The sequence below is a fragment of the Mobula birostris genome, chromosome 9 (assembly GCF_030028105.1).
Source record: "Mobula birostris isolate sMobBir1 chromosome 9, sMobBir1.hap1, whole genome shotgun sequence".
Classification (NCBI taxonomy): Eukaryota; Metazoa; Chordata; class Chondrichthyes; order Myliobatiformes; family Myliobatidae; genus Mobula; species Mobula birostris.
In genome coordinates this window covers 13,639,459-13,660,200 of record NC_092378.1, presented here as the reverse complement: position 1 = coordinate 13,660,200, position 20,742 = coordinate 13,639,459, and the positions used below count along the sequence as shown (strand labels likewise).

General features: G+C 41.5%; 1 protein-coding gene across 4 annotated transcripts in view; it reads right to left on the bottom strand.

The window, feature by feature from the left end:
* The window catches only part of lin7a (lin-7 homolog A (C. elegans)), an 81,197-nt gene extending 60,845 nt beyond the window's left edge, over positions 1–20,352 (bottom strand). For all 4 annotated transcript variants that reach the window (XM_072267497.1, XM_072267499.1, XM_072267500.1 and 1 more), the window contains exon 1: positions 20,046–20,352. In XM_072267497.1, coding sequence (XP_072123598.1) covers positions 20,046–20,115 — 70 coding nt within the window. In that variant the 5' untranslated portion in view covers positions 20,116–20,352. The remainder of the gene's footprint in view (positions 1–20,045) is intronic.
* Between the last annotated feature and the right edge of the window lie 390 nt (positions 20,353–20,742).

Genomic DNA, 20,742 nt, shown 5'->3' with positions numbered 1-20,742 from the left:
TTACGAATGAGTTTGTTGATTCTGTTGGTGTCTGCTACCCTCAGCCTGCTGCCCCATAGCCCTGTACTCAGCCTCATCTCCTTTGCTGATGCATCCAACTATGGCAGAGTCATCGGAAAACTTCTGAAGATGACAAGACTCTGTGCAGTAGTTGAAGTCCGAGGTGTAAATGATGAAGAGAAAGGGAGACAAGACAGTCTCCTGTGGAGCCCCAGTGTTGTTAATCACTCTGTCGGACACACAATGTTGCAAGCACACGTACTGTGGTCTGCCAGTCAGGTAATCAAGAATCCATGATACCAGGAAAGCATCCACCTGCATCGCTGTCAGCTTCTCCCCCAGCAGAGCAGGGCGGATGGTGTTGAACGCACTGGAGAAGTCAAAAAACATGACCCTCACAGTGCTCGCTGGCTTGTCCAGGTGGGCGTAGACACAGTTCGGCAGGTAGACGATGGCATCCTCAACTCCTAGCCAGGGCTGGTAGGCGAACTGGAGGGGATCTAAGTGTGGCCTGACCATAGGCTGGAGCAGCTCCAGAACAAGTCTCTCCAGGATCTTCACGATGTGGGAGGTCAATGCCACCAGTCTGTAGTCATTGAGGCTGCCGGGGCGCGGCGTCTTCGGCACAGGGACGAGGCAGGGTGTCTTCCACAGTACAGGAACCCTCCGGAGCTTCAGGCTCAGGTTGAATACATGGCGAAGTACTCCACATAGCTGAGGGGCACAGGCTTTGAGCACCCTGGTACCGACACCATCTGGTCCTGCAGCCTTGTTTGGGTTGAGAGGTTTCAGCTGTCTTCTCACCTGTTCAGCTGTGAAACCCACCGTGGTGGTTTCGTGTGGGGAAGAGGTATGGTCATGAGAGCAGGGTGGGGGACTGTGAGGAGGGGTAGGAGGGGAGAGTGGAATCTGTGTTGGTTGAGGGCCGACAACAAATGACTCATGTGTGGGATGGGCAGGGGCCAAAATGTCAAATCTGTTAAAGGACAGGTTAAGTTCATTGGCCCTGTCCACACTGCCTTCCGCTCCTCTGTTGCTAGTTTGCCGGAACCCAGTGATGGTCCTCATCCCCTTCCAGACCTCTCTCATGTTGTTCTGCTGGAGTTTCCACTCAAGCTTCCTCCTGTACCTGTCTTTAGCCTCCCTGATCCTGGCTTTCAGGTCCCTCTGTATTGCCCTCAGCTCCTCCCTAGTTCCATCTCTGAACACCCTCTTTTTAGCGTTCAGGATGTCCTTAATGTCATAGGGCATGGCACAGGATGATGACGATGATCTTTAAATGGGCTTAAATCCATAAGTGTTAGTTTATTTCTCTGACACTGTAGCCAATAAAACTGAGAATTGGATAGATTAGAAGTGATATTGTTAACACATAAAGCATCACCTCCTCAGAGTAAGAATTCTGACCATTCTCACACATCCATAAACCATAAATCATCATTACATTAATGAATCTTGTTAGATACTGGAGTTTTGAATTACGAAGGCTGTGAGATACTAATGAATATTTGAAATCATGCTGATTAATGTTTTCAAGCTCATCAAAAAATAACTCTGCCCAGTGTTATTTAAAAATATTCAAGGACAAAATTAATTTAAACAATTCTCCATGGCATATCATCTTTAATTAAGACATTAATACTGGGCACTGGATGCTCCAGTGTACCTATCCTTTCCTGACCATTAGCTTGGGTAGCAGGTACTTCAAAGATTGCACTGTTAGACAATGGGCTACAGCAAAAATACAAGAGTCAAGAGTCTAAATTCTTTACACTGTTAATACGAATTACTGTACAAAGGATTACTCTAACATACCGTCAAAATAAGGCTCCATTTTTTAGTTAGATCTATAATTACAGTCCAACTACCTTTTGCTCTGCTAACCAAACCAGCACTGCTATTCGATATGGTGAACCTTACAGGTCCACAGCCAGTCACGCTTCACAAGTTTTAGTCAATCAGGTTTAATATCACTGGCATATGTCATGCAATTTGTTGGTTCGTGGCAGCAGTACATTGCAAATCAAAATATAAAAATAGTGAATTACAGTAAGTAATATATTTTTTTAAAAATTAAATAAACGCAAGAAGAGAGGGAGAAAGTATTGAGGTAGTGTACATGGGTTCATTGTCCATTAATAAATCTGATGATGGAGAGGAAGAAGCTATTCCTAAACATTGAGGAGTGTCTCCAGTGTTTATTTTCTGTTTTGTTTTCTTCTGTTTTTTTTTTCTGAGCTGTGGCATCACTTCTAAATGGGTCTTCAATTAATATTGGCTCAAATTGTGTCTGCAAATGTAGCCACTGTCTGCAATTGTGGCAAAGAAGAGATATCTCGGAAATCATGATTCACAAGTTCCTGGTGTAATGAACGAGGCGAACCCAAATGTAGGACACAGGCATGGAGATTGAGTTAGAATGCAGACGTGGCATGAGCATTCAACGGCAAACAGGAGGGAGTGCAGGAAAGCAGGAGGCAGGCAGAACTTATCTTGACACGAAGTGTAGAAAGGAAAGCGGCAGACAAAACTTTTCTTAGCACGGAGAGACGGAGTTACACAGATAAACCTCAGTGCTGAAGTAAAACCTAGAATATTTATCTTAACACAGAGAAACTGAGTTTCACAAGTAAACCTCAGAACTGGAGTAGAACTTAGAACACACAATCCTAAGTGGCCGGGAAACGTTAATTACCACACTAGCAAAACCAATGATCTGGCAACTAGTGGGTGCAAAGCAGGGGTTCTTATGCTGCAGGTCTTGATGAAAACCAGGTGTGCCGCCATCAAAGGAAATTAAGAGAAAATGGGGAATTAACGATCAGAACCATGGCACAATCAAAGGGAATTAGGAGAAAATGGGGAATTAACGGTTGGGACCATGACACCTGGTTTATGTGTAGTGAGCTGTTATTAGCTTCACAGAAATAGGATCTCTCAGCAATTTTCAGACTTTTGAGGTGTGGTTTTGAATTTGAAGTTTAAAAATTCATGAGGATTTAGAAAGACAAATCTGATTACACAACTGCATAATACGACTGCATTCCCATAAACTGGCAGAAGCAGGAGATCACAACATTTTTTTATTAGAAATAGTGCATATATAGAAAAGACAACAAAGAATTCTATTTTGTCTGGTAAGAGTTAAATTATTAATTATCAGCAATGCATTCTAACAGAGCACCATTGAGTGTCCTGACCAGCTATGTCATTGTTTGGTACAGGAATTGCAAGGCATCTGACCTCAAGAACCTGTAACAGATTGTGTGAGGACTGCTGAGATAATCGTCAGTGTCTCTCTCTCTCTTTCCCCCTCCCCCCGCCACCAACCCAGGACATACACCTGAAGTGCTGTGTTCATAGAGCCCTCAGCATTGTCAGGGACTCCTCGTACCTGCCCCACAATCTCTTTGACCTCCTACCGTCAGGCAGAAGGTAGCACAGTTTCAAGTTTATGTTCAAGTCAGGTTTAATTATCATTCATCCATATATGAATACCCATGAACACAGCCAAATGAAGCAGCATCCCTCCGGGGTCAGGGTGTAAAGCACAGTACCAACAGTCATACATTGAACAAGTACATATCAATTGAACGAGGTCTCTATTTCCTGAGGAGACTGAGGTCCTTTAACATCTGCCGGACGATGCTGAGGATGTTCTCCGAGTCTGTGGTGGCCAGTGCTATCATGTTTGCTGTTGTGTGCTGGGGCAGCAGGCTGAGGGTAGCAGACACCAACAGAATCAACAAGCTCATTCGTAAGGCCCGTGATGTTGTGGGGATGGAACTGGACTCTCTCACAGTGGTGTCTGAAAAGAGGATGCTGTCCAAGTTGCATGCCATCTTGGACAACGTCTCCCATCCACTACATAAAAGGCATCAAAGGTTATGGTGAGAAGGCGGGGGAGTGGGACTAAATGGGAGAATGGATCAGCTCATGATAAAATGGCGGAGCAGACTCGATGAGCCGAATGGCCGACTTCTGCTCCTTTGTCTTATGGTCTTATGGTCTTATGGTCTTATAATGTACTGGTTGGGCACAGGGGTACATTCAACCAGAGACTCATTCCACCGAGATGCAACACTGAGCGTCATAGGAAGTCATTCCTGCCTGTGGCCATCAAACTTTACAACTCCTCCTTTGGAGGGTCAGACACCCTGAGCCAATAGGCTGGTCCTGGACTTATTTCCATCTGGCACAATTTACATATTATTATTTAATTATTTATGGTTTTATATTACTATATTTATACTCTATTCTTGGTTGGTGCAACTGTAACAAAACCTAATTTCCCTCGGGATCAATAAAGTATGTCTATCTATCTATCTATAAGATAGAAGTAAACATACAGTCGCACTAAAAGTATATTCACAGCCCAAGTGACATGTAAATTGATGGTGCACGGGGGTGTTGTCGGCAAGAACAAGCAGTAAATGAACAGAGTCAACGCAAAATTTTGTTGTTATAACTGTATTGAATAAGGACTCACAGTCAACGAATGGTTTTCTTTTCCTGTATGTAATTATTTTTATTTTGTAATATTTCTGAATAAAGTATTTTTGGAAAAAAAAAGAACAAGCAGTCCTGAGCAGTGCAGATGAATGTACCCATGTACACAATCCAGCTTGTCTTCTGCTGAGTGAACACTGGAGTGTAGCACTAATAGCAGGGGCCATTCCCCAATCCAGCATACATGCAGCACTACACTGCCTCCGGCCGTTATCTCCACTCCTGGACAGCTGCAATGAGCAAGCCCATCGCACGAGGCCTAGTTCCTCATTACAACCGAGGCCATGCAGCTCCCCCGCCCCTGTGTGGTAATTTCCTGTTTCTAATACAGTGCATTTAAAAAGTGTCCTTTGAAATGTTTATTTTATAAAGCTTGCTAGAATCAGTTTGTGAGGTACTTGGTTTACTTAAATAAAATTCATCAACAACAATAGAATCGGACCAAAATATTTTCAGCCACTTCCTGTGGAGCCGCTGAATTGTGGTTGATAGTCATAGTCATAGTCATACTTTATTGTTCCTGGGGGAAATTGGTTTTCGTTACAGTTGCTCCATAAATAATAAATAGTAATAGAACCATAAATAGTTAAATAGTAATATGTAAATTATGCCAGTAATTATGAAATAAGTCCAGGACCAGCCTATTGGCGCAGGGTGTCTGACCCTCCAAAGGAGGAATTGTAAAGTTTGATGGCCACAGGCAGGAATGACTTCCTATGACGCTCTGTGCTGCATCTCAGTGGAATGAGTCTCTGGCTGAATGTACTCCTGTGCCCACCCAGTACATTATGTAGTGGATGGGAGACATTGACCAAGATCGCATGCAACTTAGACAGCATCCTCTTTTTAGACACCACCGTGAGAGAGTCCAGTTCCATCCCCACAACATCACTGGCCTTACGAATGAGTTTGTTGATTCTGTTGGTGTCTGCCACCCTCAGCCTGCTGCCCCAGCACATAACAGCAAACATGATAGCACTGGCCACCACAGACTCGTAGAACATCCTCAGCATTGTCTGGCACATGTTAAAGGACCTCAGTCTCCTCAGGAAATAGAGGGTGGTTACTAATGGATGAGGTTACTAATAAAACTGCACATGCTTCAAATAAACTAGAGGTCTTCAGGGCTTGTTCCTGCCATTCGGGAAGCAATAACCATCACAAGGACACAATAAAACAGATGCAGGACTAGGTCAAGTGGCCTTACAAGTCTGTGATGCCATTTAATACCATCACAACTGCTCTGCCCCACACCCTAACTCCTCTTCTGCATCAAGTCCTCATAGCTCTGAATTCCCCGATCCTTCAAAAATACGTTTACCTCCTCTTTAAATATCAGCTCAGAAGCAGAATATTTCAGAGTTCACCATCCTCTGCAGGAAGGCATTGCTGCACGCCTCCGATCAAAATGGATGTCCCTTTTTATTGGAACTAAATCCTTTCATTCATGAAGCGCACGAGTAGTTATATCTATGCCGCTTGGAATCTGAATCATTTCAGTAAGATCACCCTTATTCTTCTAAACTCTGAAGAATATGGATATAACATCTATAGCCAATTGAGATATGACAATCCTCTCAATCTAGCAATTGGCCTAGTGAAGAGGACAGTGAGGAGGCACAAGAAGATCCAGTGAAGATGTATCCCACTGCCAAAATGCATGAATTTTTTCATTCTGCTACAGAATCCACAATACACCCTTCCAAACATGCGTACTGTTGTTGACTGCACTACAGCACATATGCAAAATGGTAACCAAATAAACATTTCTACCTTAAATCTGCAGATCAACAAATGTTTTACTTCCTGATACTTTTGGGTGTAGCTTATGGATTTTCAGCTGCTGATCATGAAAATCACCATGAAATTTTTCTATCATGCACCATTTTCTGAAATCACCTATATTTGTTATTCCAATTCATAATTCAAGTCAGAATAATCTTGATGCCAAGATTAAGGAAGACATTTTTGTGGGTCCACAAATCAAGCAGGTCATTAATGACAAATATTTCAAAGAACTTCTACTGGGACCAGAGAAAATCACATGGAAGGTATTCAAGGTTGTTGCTGAAAATTTTCTTGGCAACTACAGAGAACCAAGCTATGTGCAGCTAGTTGACAACATGCTTCAAGCATACAAACCCATGAAGTGCAACATGTCACAAAGGATTCATTTTCTATGTTTCCATTTAGATTTCTTCACTGCAAATCATGGCATTGTCAGTGACGAGCATGGTGAAAGGTTTCACCAGGACATTGTGGGCATGGAGAAATGGTATCAGGGCAACTGGAATCCAACAATGCTGGCTGATTATTGTTGGACACTTAAGCAAGAAGCCTCAGACACTGACTACAAATGAAAATCACCAACAAAACATTTTAGCTTAGTTGATCTATTACAAAGCATCAATTAAATATATTATATTCAATAAAAGTTAATGTCTTGTTTCTCCAAATTCCTTCATGATACAAGTAGTTTGAAATTATATTCATATTCAGCTTCAAGCAGTCTATCATAAACCAAAAAAAAATTATGGAAGCAACACTTTCGAAAAAATTCATTCTCCAGTGTTATTATGGCAATTATATGCAATCAAGTAATTCAATGGTTTTAATTCGATTCAATGGTTCCATTTAATATCAGAGAATGGAGCAGAATCAGAGAATCCAGCTGAAATTCTCACCCTGTGCAGGTGTCCTTGAAACAGAAAAAAAGCCCAAAGAATGAATGATAGGAAAAAAAGTAAGAATTCCAATGTCCCCTACATCCCTCCCACGCACAAGCAGCATCAACTCTCCCTCTCTCCTACTTATTCTAGCATAAAGCATCAGCACACCCACCACCCACGCAACAGCAAAGCCCCCATGGGCTACAGTCCATCAAAAACGATCTGTTCACTCCAACATTTTGACATCCCAGTGGTTTGTGAACCCTGTAGAATTTTCTCTATTTTTGCATAAATATGACCTAAAATGTGATCAGATCTTCACGTAAATCCTAAAGCTAGATAAAGGGAACTGAATTAAATAAATAACACAAAAAAATGATACTTGCTCATGGATAAAAATGATCCAATATTACATGCATTTGTTGGGAAAAGTATGTGACCCTTTGGGGTAATGCCTTCGACAGAAGCTATTTGGAGTCCTGTGTTCCAATCAATGAGATGAGATTGAAGGTGTGGGTTATAGAAGTGCCCTGCCCTATAAAAAAGACACACAAAGTCAGGTTACTGACAGTTCTTCTCAAGAAAGATCTCTTTATGTGCACTATGCTTCGATCAAAACAACCTTTAGAGGACCTTAGAAGAATTGTCGAGATGCATCGAGCTGGGAAAGGCTACAAAAGCATTTCGAAAGACTTGAGTGTACATCTGTCCACACTAAGAGAAATTGTCTACAAGTGGATGAAACTCAGTACTGTTGCTACTCTCCCTAGGAGTGGGCGTCCTGCAAAGATCACACCAAGAGCACAACCTGCAATGCTGAAGGAGGTGAAAAAGAACCCAAGATAACAGCAAAAGACCTGCAGAAATCTCTAGAACCTGCTAAAGTCTCTGTTCATGTGTCCACTATAAAACAAACACTGAACAAGAATGGTGTTCATGGAAGGACACCACAGAGGAAATCACTGCTCTCCAAAACAAAAACAATGCCTGTTTGTCTCAAGTTTGGAAAAGACCATGTGAATGTTCTACAATGCTTCTCGGACAATGTTTTGTGGACAGATGAGACAAAAGTTTAACTTTTTTGCAGAAATACACATTGCCATGTTTGGAGGAAAATGGGCACGCACACCAACACTAGAAGTTCATCCCACCTGTGAAGCATGGTGGAAGGAGCATCATGATTTCGGGCCGCTTTGCTCCTTCAGGGCCTGGACAGCTTGTAGTCATTGAGGGTACAATGAATTCAAAATTCAAAATTGCATCAAGACCTTTTACTCCTGAAGCTTAACAGAAGTTGAATAATGCAACAAGACAATGATCCAAAAGACAAGAGTAAATCAACTCTTGTCTAAATCGTTTAGACAATGGTTAGAGTGGTTTAAAAGAAGAAAATTTGTGTTTTGGAATGCCTGAGTCAAAGTCCTTACCTTAATCCGATAGAAATGTTGTGGAAGGACCTAAAGCAAGCAGTTCATGCAAGGAAGCCAACCAACACCCCAGAGCTGAAGCAGTTTTGTCAGGAGGAATGGCCTAAAGTTCCTCCAAGCTGATGTGTAAGACTGATCAACCGTTACCGAAAACACTTCGATGAAGTTATTAAAGTACAAGGGGGTCACACCACTTATAAAGGTTCACATACCTTGTCCAACAAATACATGTAACATTGGCGCAAACACGAGGAAATCTGCAGATGCTGGAAATTCAAGCAACACACACAAAAACTGCTGGTGAACGCAGCAGGCCAGGCAGCATCTGTAGGAAGAGGTACAGGATTGAGGACGGGTCTCAGCCTGAAACGTCGACTGTACCTTTTCCTAAAGATGCTGCCTGGCCTGCTGTGTTCACCAGCATTTTTTGTGTGTGTTACATGTAACATTGAATCATTTTTCTCAATAAATAAATGAACAAGTAAAATGTATTTTGTGTTATTTATTTAATTAGGTTCCCTTTATCTAGTTTTAGGACTTACCTGAAGATCTGATCACATTTTATGTCATATTTATGCAGAAATAGAGAAAATTCTATAGTGTTCACAACCTTTCTAGCACCACAGTATCACTCCTTCCACAGCAAGAGAGGAGTCAACAGTTGCTATTTCGATGTTATGCACAGATGAATGAGAATCTGGTCACCCTGTAACATAGTAGGCTATTGGAAAATGGACTAAAACCCTTGTTGTTTTACTGAACAGGTACTCGAAGTACTCTCAATTCAATATCAATAATACTTTATATGATGTCAGTTTGTCAGTGAGTTTTCTTAGATTCTCAGACACAATATAGGGACTTTGAGCTAGCATCTCATTTCCCTTGTGATTGAGCAGAGCTGATTTAAAGTACCACTATGTGGCAAATCCTTCAATCCTCCAAAACAACCAGCAGGCAGTGTTTAAATGGGAAAAAAATGTGTTTTAGTATGATTATGCTGAGTCCATGGAATTTAATATGAAACAAAGTGCAGTTGCTAGAAATGTGAAACTGAGTAAGGCATAAAAAGTACACAAGATATTTGTCCTGGCGAAGGGTCTCCGCCCGAAACGTCAGCTGTACCTCTTCCTAGAAATGCTGCCTGGCCTGCTGCGTTCACCGGCAACTTTTATGTGTGTTACAAGATATTTGTTTTGTATTCTTTGCCATGGCTAGTTTTTTAAAAAAAAAAGTGAGCTCATATTGGGGGAGTATAAAACACTAATTAGGCCACAATTAAAATAATGCATCTAATTTTGGTCATTACATTGCAAGAAAGACAGGCTGGTGAGCCTAACTTCATACGTAGGGATGTTACTGATGGGAATTCTGAGGAACAAGATCTTCCATCACTGGGATCATCAAGACATGACCAGGAATAGTCAACCGTGCTTTGTGCATGGGTGGTCATGTCTGACAAATCTTTTAGAGTTTTTAAAAGAAGCACCTAAGAGGGTAGATAGAGATAGGGCAGTGGATGCTGTTTATATGGACTTTAGTAAAGCCTTTGACAATGGCAGGCTGATCTGCAAGGTTAGATTGCATAGGATTCAAGGAGGGCTAGACAGGTGGATTTAGAAATGGCTCGATCATAGAAAGCAGAGGGTGATGGTTGAAAGTCGATTCTCCATCTGGGATTAGTGTGGTGCACCAGGGTCAGTGTTGAGACCTGTTGTTCATTATGTATGTGAATGAACAGGGCATAATTAGCAAGTTTGTCGATGACGCTAAATTGGGGAGTCGTTATTTAGTGAAGCAGGTTACAATGAATTACAAAGAGATCTTGATCAGTTAGGGAATTAGTCTGAAGCAAATGAATTTTCAATTTAGATATGTGTGAGGTGATCCATTTTGAACAGTCAACATAGGGTAGGATCTAAGTACTGAATGGTGGGACAGCGATGGGTGCTGTGGAACAGAAGGAGCCAGGACTACAAGGGCATAGTTCAGTGAAAATAGCCGTGAAAGCAGAGAGGCTGGTGAAGAAGGTGTTTAGCAGCTGGTATTCAACAGTCAGGGCACTGAGTTTAGCAGTGGGGACATTATGTTGCAGTTATCTAGTTGGTAAGACCACACTTGTGGGGTTATTTGCTCAGTTTTGGTCACCATGTTATAGGAAAAGCATTATCAAGACTTATGAGGATGCTGCCTTGACTAGAGGGTCTAAGTTATAGGGAGAGTTTGGCCACGCTGGATCCATACTCCTTAGAGCACTGAAAACGAGGGCTGACCTCATAGAAGTTCATAAAATCATGAGGGATACTGTATGTATAAGGTGGATAGTCATAGTCTCCCTTTTTTAAAAATCTTTTTATTAATTTTCAAGTTCATAAACATAATAACAATAGTGATACAAAGAGATTGGAATTACCTCATTGTTAATAAACATACAAAAAAGACTACAAATAGTACAAGTGTAATAGATTTCAAAACTCTTGATATAGTTAATCATAAAGAAAAAAGACATAGAAAGAAAAGGATATTACAAAGAAAAACCCCAAAAAACAAAAAAACCTAAAAAAAATAGAACTAATGGCTAAACCCAAAAAAAGCAAACACAACAAAACAAGGCTGAACCAATATACTAGATCAAATACATTCATTAAGGTCGTCAACTCCGCTCCTCTATTCATATAATCTAAGTTAATAAAAAGGATTTGGAAAAGGTCAAAGTACGTCATATGAAAATGTTGAATAAATGGCTTCCAAGTCTCTTCAAATTTAACTGAAGGATCAAAAATGACACTTCTGATTTTTTCTAAATTTAAACATGATATAGTTTGGGAAAACCATTGAAATGTAGTAGGGGGGTTGGTCTCTTTCCAATTCAATAAAATGGATCTTCTGGCCATTAATGTAACAAATGTGACCATCCGACAGGCTGAAGAGGATAAAGATCTCTGTTCCATCACTGGCAAACCAAAAATTGCCATAATAGGATGGGGTTGTAAATCAAAACGCAAAACTGTTGGAATAATATCAAAAATATCTTTCCAAAATTTTTCCAAGAGAGGGCAGGACCAGAACATATGAGTCAAAGAAGCATAGTCTTTTTCCCCAGGGTTGGGCAGATACAAGAGGGGAGATATTTAATAGCAATCTGAAAGTGCTACTTTACTCAGACTATGAAGTAACTTCCTCTTTTGAAAGTTACTTCATAGTCCAGTACGGTCTAACAACTTTCAACATTATCCAAGGACTCTGATGGAATAAGACTGTTTGTGAGTACCTGAAATGAGCTGCCAAAGGAAGTGGCCGAGGAAGGGGCAGTTGCAACACTGAGGCATTTGGATAGGTATCTGGAGGGTTATGGGCCAATTGTGGGCGACTGGGCATAGCAGGGACAATGCTATGGTTGGCAAGGAATAGTTGGGCCAAAGGGTCTGTTTTTGTGCTGTATTATTCTATGACTCTATTAAGATGTAATAGCAGCAGAGAATTTTCAGTGAAGGATTTGCTAGGAGACTTGCAAGGCTGTGGTTACTTACTTTGAACACAGGAGGTTGAGGGAGGATTTAATTAGTGTAAAGTTCAGGGAAATTAAAACAAAGAAAGATGGTAGAGGATTATAGAGAGAAGTTTTATTTACATCAAAAGCAAGGCTAGATTCTTGAACTCTCTCCCTGAATAAGTAGGAGAAATAGAAAATTTTAACAGAGTTCTAAAAAAAATTGAGCTTTTAATGTGAAAAACACAATAGCTTTTTTTTTCCCCCTTAGAGTGGACATTATGGAAAATGGGCTTCGTTATAAGCTTGGTCATGAAGAAATACAAATTTTCTTCAGTTAACCATTTGCTGATGTGGCAGGAAGTACTTGCACTTTTAAAAACCATGCAATGATGATCTCCAATAACGGGAGTCTACCAATATCCCCGCAACATTTAGTGAAAGTACCCTCTCTGAATATACTTTCATCCTCTTCGTGGAGATCACAATTGACTAGATACTCAGCTGGCCCAGTCACGTATTAACAATAGTTCAATTTCTAACTCCCAATCTCTCCCCATTACTGCACATCAGGAGTTTAATGGAATAATATTGCTTGCCTTGATATTTGCAGCTTCAATGCCATGCATACACCTCAGCCACGTCCAGGATAAAGTAATAACAGCGCATTCTCCATCTTAAGTAATCATGTTTAGCAACAGTGTCCTTGGCTGAAATCTGTATTTTTCAGAACATATGGCAACAATTCAGGAAAGCTTCCTTGAAAACATTTTCCCCGTGCAAAACAGGAGGACAAGGTGGCAGATGTGTGAGAATACAATCAACATCAAGTTTCACATCACCAAGACTTGGAATTATTGACTTACACACGGTAGAAGAACCTATTTATCAAATTTGTCTGTAGAGTAGTGCTTAGCACGACATTTTACAGTACCAGTGATGCAGTTTCAATTCCCACCACTGCCAGTAAGGAGTTTGTACATTCTGCCCATGACCATGTGAGTTTCCTCCGGGTGATTTGGTTTCCTCCCACAGTCCAAAGACACACTGGTTGGTAGGTTAAATTATCATTGTATATTGTCCTGTGATTATCTAGGATTAAATCAGGGGATTGGTGGGTGGTATGGCCCAAAGGCTGGAAGGGTTTAGTCCGCGCGGTATCTCAATAAAAATAAATAAGCCTCACCAACTTTTCAACTTACAAATCTCTTTGAAAGTTGTTTCATCCATCCTTACAGACTAACAACTTTTGACATAAGCTAAACCCTCCTTTTTCCTCTGGTGCGTTAGCCAACAACTTTAAATCTACATCTTGAGGTTAACATTTATACACAGCAGCTTTGCCAATAATGCCCGCAAACAAAGGTGTTGTTCAGTGTCATTCTTCTTATGACCATACCTGTGTTTTGTCACTGAACAATGACATATCTGCTACCAGTGAGGGCAGACTGATCAAAATATTACTTATTGAGTGAATTAATGTGGAATTTAAAATTTCCATTGAGTTGGGAGTTGAATTTTTCAGGCACACTTTTTTTTTATAAATAGCTCCATTAAAATTCTTCAATGTTATGAATTCATTGTTAAATTTATGCAATGAGTACAAGTAGTTTCCAAGTTATCTATAATTATTGTAATGCCATATTCCAGACAGTAGTGAGTGTCAACAGTTTTCCCATCATTTGCTTCTGCCAGCCAGTCCCATTGATCTTAACTTTGTGCTAAGCACACTTGGCTCAGTATTCAGTGCCTTGAATAACTTGTTTGCTGCTATTGTTGCCATAGCCTTCCTCTGGATTACTGACCTATAAAGGAGATCTACAACATATGTCAAGCCATTTCTTTCTTATCCTTGTACACTTTTGACAAGGTAATTCAGAACAAATCAAAATTGCATTGGGAAGGCTTGTCAGCAGCATGTGAAAAGAATATTCCATTTCTAATTTGTTTGATTATTTGCTCGGTGAGAGCTTGTGACCTGAGGTAGATGATGAACAAGATAAATTCAAGGCAATGCAAATCTGTCTTCTTAAATTTAAAGTTAATTCTGTCTATGACTCCTGGCAAAATTAATTGATGAGATTTTCAATAACTGCTTTGCAGAAGTTACAGAAATATCTGAAATACAAGCAGTAAAGGCTGAAGTATTCAGTAGACTACCAACATTTTCTGCTTTTTATTTCTAGCATTTGAATTTTTTTTTAAACTTTTCAATTACATAATTATCTGTTAGTTGAAGGAATAATTGTAAGCACTTTTTTTTAATTACTAAGACCATCAGGAGGTATGGTTGTTGTAGTGGAGCCACTGGGGTCGAGTCAGGAACGTTCACGCCCTGACCCTGTTAATCTGAAAGGAGGCCAATCTTGACATTACGCTCCAGATCAAGTGATCCAGTGTGTGGTAACAGGATAAACCCTCGGCCCACTGGAAATCATGAAAATCGTTAGCCACGACATCGAAGGCTTCAGCCACAGTAAAACAGAAATCCTGGCAAACTTAAAACCGGACATCTTGTGCATACAAGAAACTCATAGGCAGAACAACCAACCCTATGTGCCAGGAATGCACTTGGCTATTGACACCCCTAGCCAATCTTATGGAAGTGCAATATTTGTTTAAGATAAATCTATAGTAATGAGCACAGCAAACATCCAAGCTCGCTCAATGGAACTTCTGAAAGTTGAAACAAAACACATAAATATCATCTCCATCTACAAACCCCCTAATGAACCATTCATGTGGCCACCTAACCTAGATCTCCAGGACAAAATGTACCTCATTATTGGTGACTTTAATAGCCATAGCACCAACTGGGAATACGAAGATGATGATGCAAATGGAGAAAAGTTGTATCATGGCCTCTAAACAACAGCCTTGAGCTACTATACGAGTCAAAAGTCACCCCTACCTTCATAAGTGCCAGATGAAGAAAAGGATACATCCCAGACCTTGCCTTTGTTAACTCGGCAAGCTCCAACCTCTTCACACGAACAGTCCTCCAACATATACCCAAATCCCAACATCGTCCAGTCCAGGTAGAATCCCTTCCAGTTCTGAGACCTGTACCATCAAAGTACCTACCAAGATTTAACCTGAGAAAAGCGAATTGGGCATCTTTCACAGAATCCCTTGATCAACTTATCGATACCATACCACCAGAACCTGATCATTATGATGAATTTGTCCGACTAATCTGGAAAGTAGTGCAGTAGAACATACCTAGAGGCTGCAGAACCAAATATATTCAGGGATTGACTAGTGATATCAAGCAAAGTTATGACGAGTATGTCAACTTATATGACCAAGACCCATTTGGTCAAGACACAATTGAAATGGGAGAGTCAGTTCTGTCCCTACTGAGACAAGAGAGACAACAGTGTTGGCAGGAACTGCTAGAAAACACAGACGTGACCAAGAACAGTAAGAAGGCTTAGGCAACTGTTCAGAAACTCAACTCAGACATTAGACCACCACAGAGAATTGCTGCCGTAACACCCAATCAGGTTGCCACCAACTAATACTAAATGGTCGACCAATTAACAAGGAATAGAGGCAAAAGAAAAAGCAACATGAGGAGATGGAGTCAGCTCTCTCAAACGGGAATAACAACTTCCCACCTCTCACTCTAGAAGAAATAAAGGATGAGGTATCACAGCTAAAATCCAACAAAGCTGCTGGTATAGATGGGATTCTTAATGAATTCCTTAAACATCTTGGACCTAAAACACTCTACTGGCTTCTGTCCCTTTTTAACTTTGCCTAAGATCGTTAAAAATACCTAAAAAGTGGAGAAGAGCCAAAGTTGTTGCTCTCCTAAAACCCAATAAAGATCCCAACATTCCTAAAAATTACAGACTGATCTCCTTGCTCTGCACCTTCTATAAACTCTACGAGAGACTCATACTGAAAAGAATATCCCCCTTAGGCGAAGATCTTCTAATACCAGACCGAGCCGGGTTCAGGCCAGGCTGCTCTTGCTGCGGTCAAGTCCTGAACTTAACCCAGTATATTGAGGATGGCTTTGAAATGCGACAAATTACAGGGGCAGTATTCGTTGACTTAACAGCAGCATACGACACTGCGAATCACAGAGGCCTTCTACTGAAATTATCTAAAATGTTAAAAAAAGAAACCACAGTCAGTGTAATAAGAAGCCTCCTAGAAAATAGCAAATTTTATGTAGAAATTAATGGAATTAAGAGTAGGTGGTGTCCACAAAAGAACGGACTACCACAGGGATCAGTCCTGACACCTCTACAATTTAATTTAATGTTTACACAAACGACCAACCAACCTTTCCTAACGCACGCAGGTTTACCTATGCAGACGACCTATGCACAGCAACACGAGCTAACCCCTTCCAAGAAGTTGAAGTACAACTTACAGCAGTCCTTGAAGCAAAGAAGCATTATTACGAAAAATGGTCTCTAAACCCAAATCCATCAAAAACTCAAGTGTGTGCATTCCACCTGAGGAATTGAGAAGCAGCTTGGAAACTCAAGATCTCCTGGTGTGGGAAGGAGCTCGAACACCATCCGACTCCAATTTACCTGGGCGTCATACTGGATAGGATGTTCTCATTTGCCACCCACATCCAAAAATTCTAAGGGAAAGTTGGCTCCCGCAATTCTCTCTTGAAAAAATTAGCAAGCACGAAATGGGGAGCTAACGTTCACACACTTAGATCAACTGTCCTAGCACTCTGCTATGCACCTGCAGAACACTGTGCACCTGTGTGGGGCAGATCACCCCATGCGAAGAAAATAGACCCGTTGCTTAACGAAGCCTGCTGAATAATCACGGGCACACTGCGTCCCACACCCACTAACATCACTTACAGACTTGCAGGCATTGCTCCCCCAGAGATCTGAAGAGACACTACAACAAAAATTGAAAAAGGTAAACAGAACTCGGATCCACGGCACCCACTACATCATCATGTGCCAGTTTCCAACTGCCTAAAATTGAGGAAAAGCTTTACTACAGTGGAGGAACTACCACACGGAACATCCCCCCAGACATACAGGATTGGCAACAAACAGAAGCCAGAACCCCACCAAACATTACAGTGCAAGACCCTGTGGAAATGTTGCCAGACTGGGCACTGCTTGACAGACGGAAGTGGTGCACTCTCGACAGAGCGAGAGCAGGAGTTTGTGGGACGGGAGACAATGTGGTGAAGTGGGATTTAGAGACCAGCGAATCCTGTGAGTGTGGTGAAAGGCTGCAAAACATTGAACATGTTCTGCGCAACTGCCCACTCTCACCTGACACTGACCTGCTCAACATCAACCAAACAACACTAGAGTGGCTGGCTGTCTGGTGTGACAAGCTATAATGATGAGTGGAACCACTGTCACTCAAAAGTAATTAGGATGAAGGGATCGATAGTTCCTGCAGGTCTGCCCAAATCCGGTCAAGAAAGGTTACTTGAGACTTTCCTTAAGGAGATTATACTGTACATGTGGGATTCTGAGAATACCACTGAGTATTCTGAAAAGATGGTCCCCTCAGCTTGTGTAACTATTATGTACCATATCACAAAACACTCAGAAGTTAGGAAAAAAATTTAAATACATTTGATCCAATTGTGATAGAATAAGATCTAAAATGCATGCTTGTGATAATCTCACTTGTTGCAAGTATACATAATTAATTGTTGGCCTTTCTTCAAAAGTTCAATATAACACAGCCCTTTTCATTTCATAACTTGTTACTGACCATGCTTTTAAACACAGTTAGAGTTCCTGACAATTAAAATCCATATTGTTTTTTAAACACAAAACCATTAAATATTTATCAAACTCATTTTCTTCAATTTTTCATTTTTCTGTACTAATAATATGAGAATGTGATACGTTTATCTTGCAAATATTTGCTTTTTGCAGCCAATGCTATTCTTGAATTTTAAGTAAATGGTATAATTTTCAGGGGGATGCAAGAATAGAAAAGCTTGTAAGTGAAACCATACAAGTGATTGAAGGTGTAAGGGCAAGCAGAATGCAAAACTTGTAACATTATGTTAAGGGCTTCCGTTAGTCTTGCGAGACCATAGATCTGCGCCTGGAAAGTCTTCACTCTCCAGGGCGCAGTCCTGGGCAAGGTTGTATGGAAGACCAGCAGTTGCCTATGCTGCAAGTCTCCCCTCTCCACGACACCGATGTTGTCCAAGGGAAGGGCAAGGGCCGATACAGCTTGGCGCCAGTGTCGTTGCAGAGCACTCTGTGGTTAAGTGCCTTGCTCAAGGACACAACATGAGGCCTCGGCTGGGGCTCAAAATCATGACCTTCAGATCACTAGTCGAATGCCTTAACCACTTGGCCACGTGCCCACACTAAACATTATGTATTTCTTAGCTTTATGTATAAGACATCGAATAAAAAAAGAACAAAACTATTTATCTTCCATTAAACATTTTTAGCCCATGCATGGTTAGTCCTAAGCACTTGCTGTAGGATCTTAGAATAGGAGCAGAGAAGTGATTAGAGAAGGAATCAGGAATATCAAACATTGGTTACCACAAAATACTAGGTAAACTGGCACTGTTTCCTTGACCAAGAATCACAGTCCCTTCAACCAACTGCTCCACACAGATCATCAAGCACTGGGTCACACACATCTGACACTGACCCTGTTTTGTTCTTAACCCATTATCTCCCCAAGTGCTACCAGTAACCTGCACTCAAGGGACAATTTACACTGGCCAATCTGGGCATCTTTGGAATGTGGAACGAAACTCGTGCAGTCTCACAGAAAGTGTGCAAACTCTGCCCTGACAGCAGTGGAGGGCAGGGTGCCCGGTTAACTAGAGTTGTGAGACTGAGGGCACATTCTACAGACTGTTCAGCGTTAAGGATTTCATGCAGGTCAGAGAATCTGGCAGTATGGTTAGTGACCAGAGTTTAGCTACTGGGAAAAGAACACGAGGAAACATCTTCTGTAGGTGTCACATTCTAGAATAAATTACTTGAAAGGCTGATGGAAACATTCAATATTACTTTCAAAAGGGAACTGGAGAAATGTCTGAAAGCAAAAATCTTGCAGAGCTCTGGGAACCAATTCAGAACTGTGACTAAATTGGATAATTTTACTCAAGTTCCCTAGGCCAGGAAGGACTATGACGACCTCTTGTCCTTGATCATTCGGTGCCTAAATAAAATGAGAGCCCGTGGTCCCAGCTGGAAGGGAAGCTACAACAGCAACTTCACAGAGCAAACAATTCAAAATACATTTCCTCTCGATTACTAAATGAGGACTTAAATTTCCTTTCGTTTTCCAAGTACTTATATTCTCCAGAGGGCCCAATCTATTTCCTTGAAACGGCAAGCTATCCGCTACCTTTCTCTAACACAACCAGAATGTGCCTCACGTAATCATCGTCGTTACAAAACAACTTGATTAAAAAATAATCCTGACCTGACTAATTGAAATTGGATTCATGAGGAAAGGCGAATATGATTTGCCATTCAATTGAGGGAGGCGAACTTTCTAAGGGACCTCGACACCATCGAGTCCCCAATTTGTCTCGGTGCTAGGAGCGAACAAACCGAGCCTCAGCCGTGGCCAGGTCACGGCGTACTGGCGTTTCTTGAAGACTTTGTCGCTCACCATCAGCCAGTCACATTTCCTGACCGTGAGGGAGAATTATCTTAAATCTGCATCCCCGCTCTGCCTTCAGATCCAGCAGCCGGAAGGGGGTGGGGAAGGAATCGGCCGTACAAGAAGAATATATTTCAAAATAATATAACCCATCGTGGATTCCTAATCCTTCACCGAAAGCATTTATCAGTAAAATCCTCCCCACTGTGGTCCACCAGCTGTAAAGTAAGAATCCGATCTTTTCTCCTCATTAGCACTTCAAACTACCAATCCCACCAAAGATAAATATAATGCGGATGTAAAAAGCACTAGAGAGAGTTTTGGTGAGAAACAGTTCGGACTTTCGCTTACCTCTTTCCAGTGTAAGCGGCTGCAGTGTTGTCGCCATGTCTGCAGCAGCCTCGGGGAAGGAGGAGCGCATTCAGCGGCGAGGGTTAGAAAGGCTGGAGTGACGCTGCTCACACATCAGCTTAGAAGAAGCAAGCGGCAACCACACACCAGCAGAAATCACCCTGGGTTCCTGGTGCAAGTCGCTCGGCAAGTAGGTACACTCGTTAGGGTTTAATGAACAGCTCTATAGCCACTCAACGACATGCATATCTGTCCAAACTTCCCACGTTACACAGAATGTCACCCGTAGTTTGTCACATCTGAGGAGTTTGTGACTGTTCGCAGAATTGAGAAACTGGAGCGCAGCCATTACATCAGAAATTAATTCTCAGGTGGTGAAACTCCGGAGGATGATGGACCCTAGATCATTACAGTCATACAGCACGGAAACGGGCCGTTCGGCCCAACTCTTTCATGTTGACCCCAGTGAGCCAGTCCCATCTACCCGCGTACGATCCAAAGCTCTCTAAATCTTTCCTATCCATGCACCTATCTAGGTATCTGTTAAAAACTTGGGGGTGTTTAAAAGAGCAGATAATTATTTCTTTGAAAGCCGGGAGGTTGAATTAACTGGTCCTGAAGGGCAAGTCGACCATGATCATAGTGAGTGGTGGGTCTGGCTTGACGGGGCAGATGGATTACTTTTACTGTTCTTTCA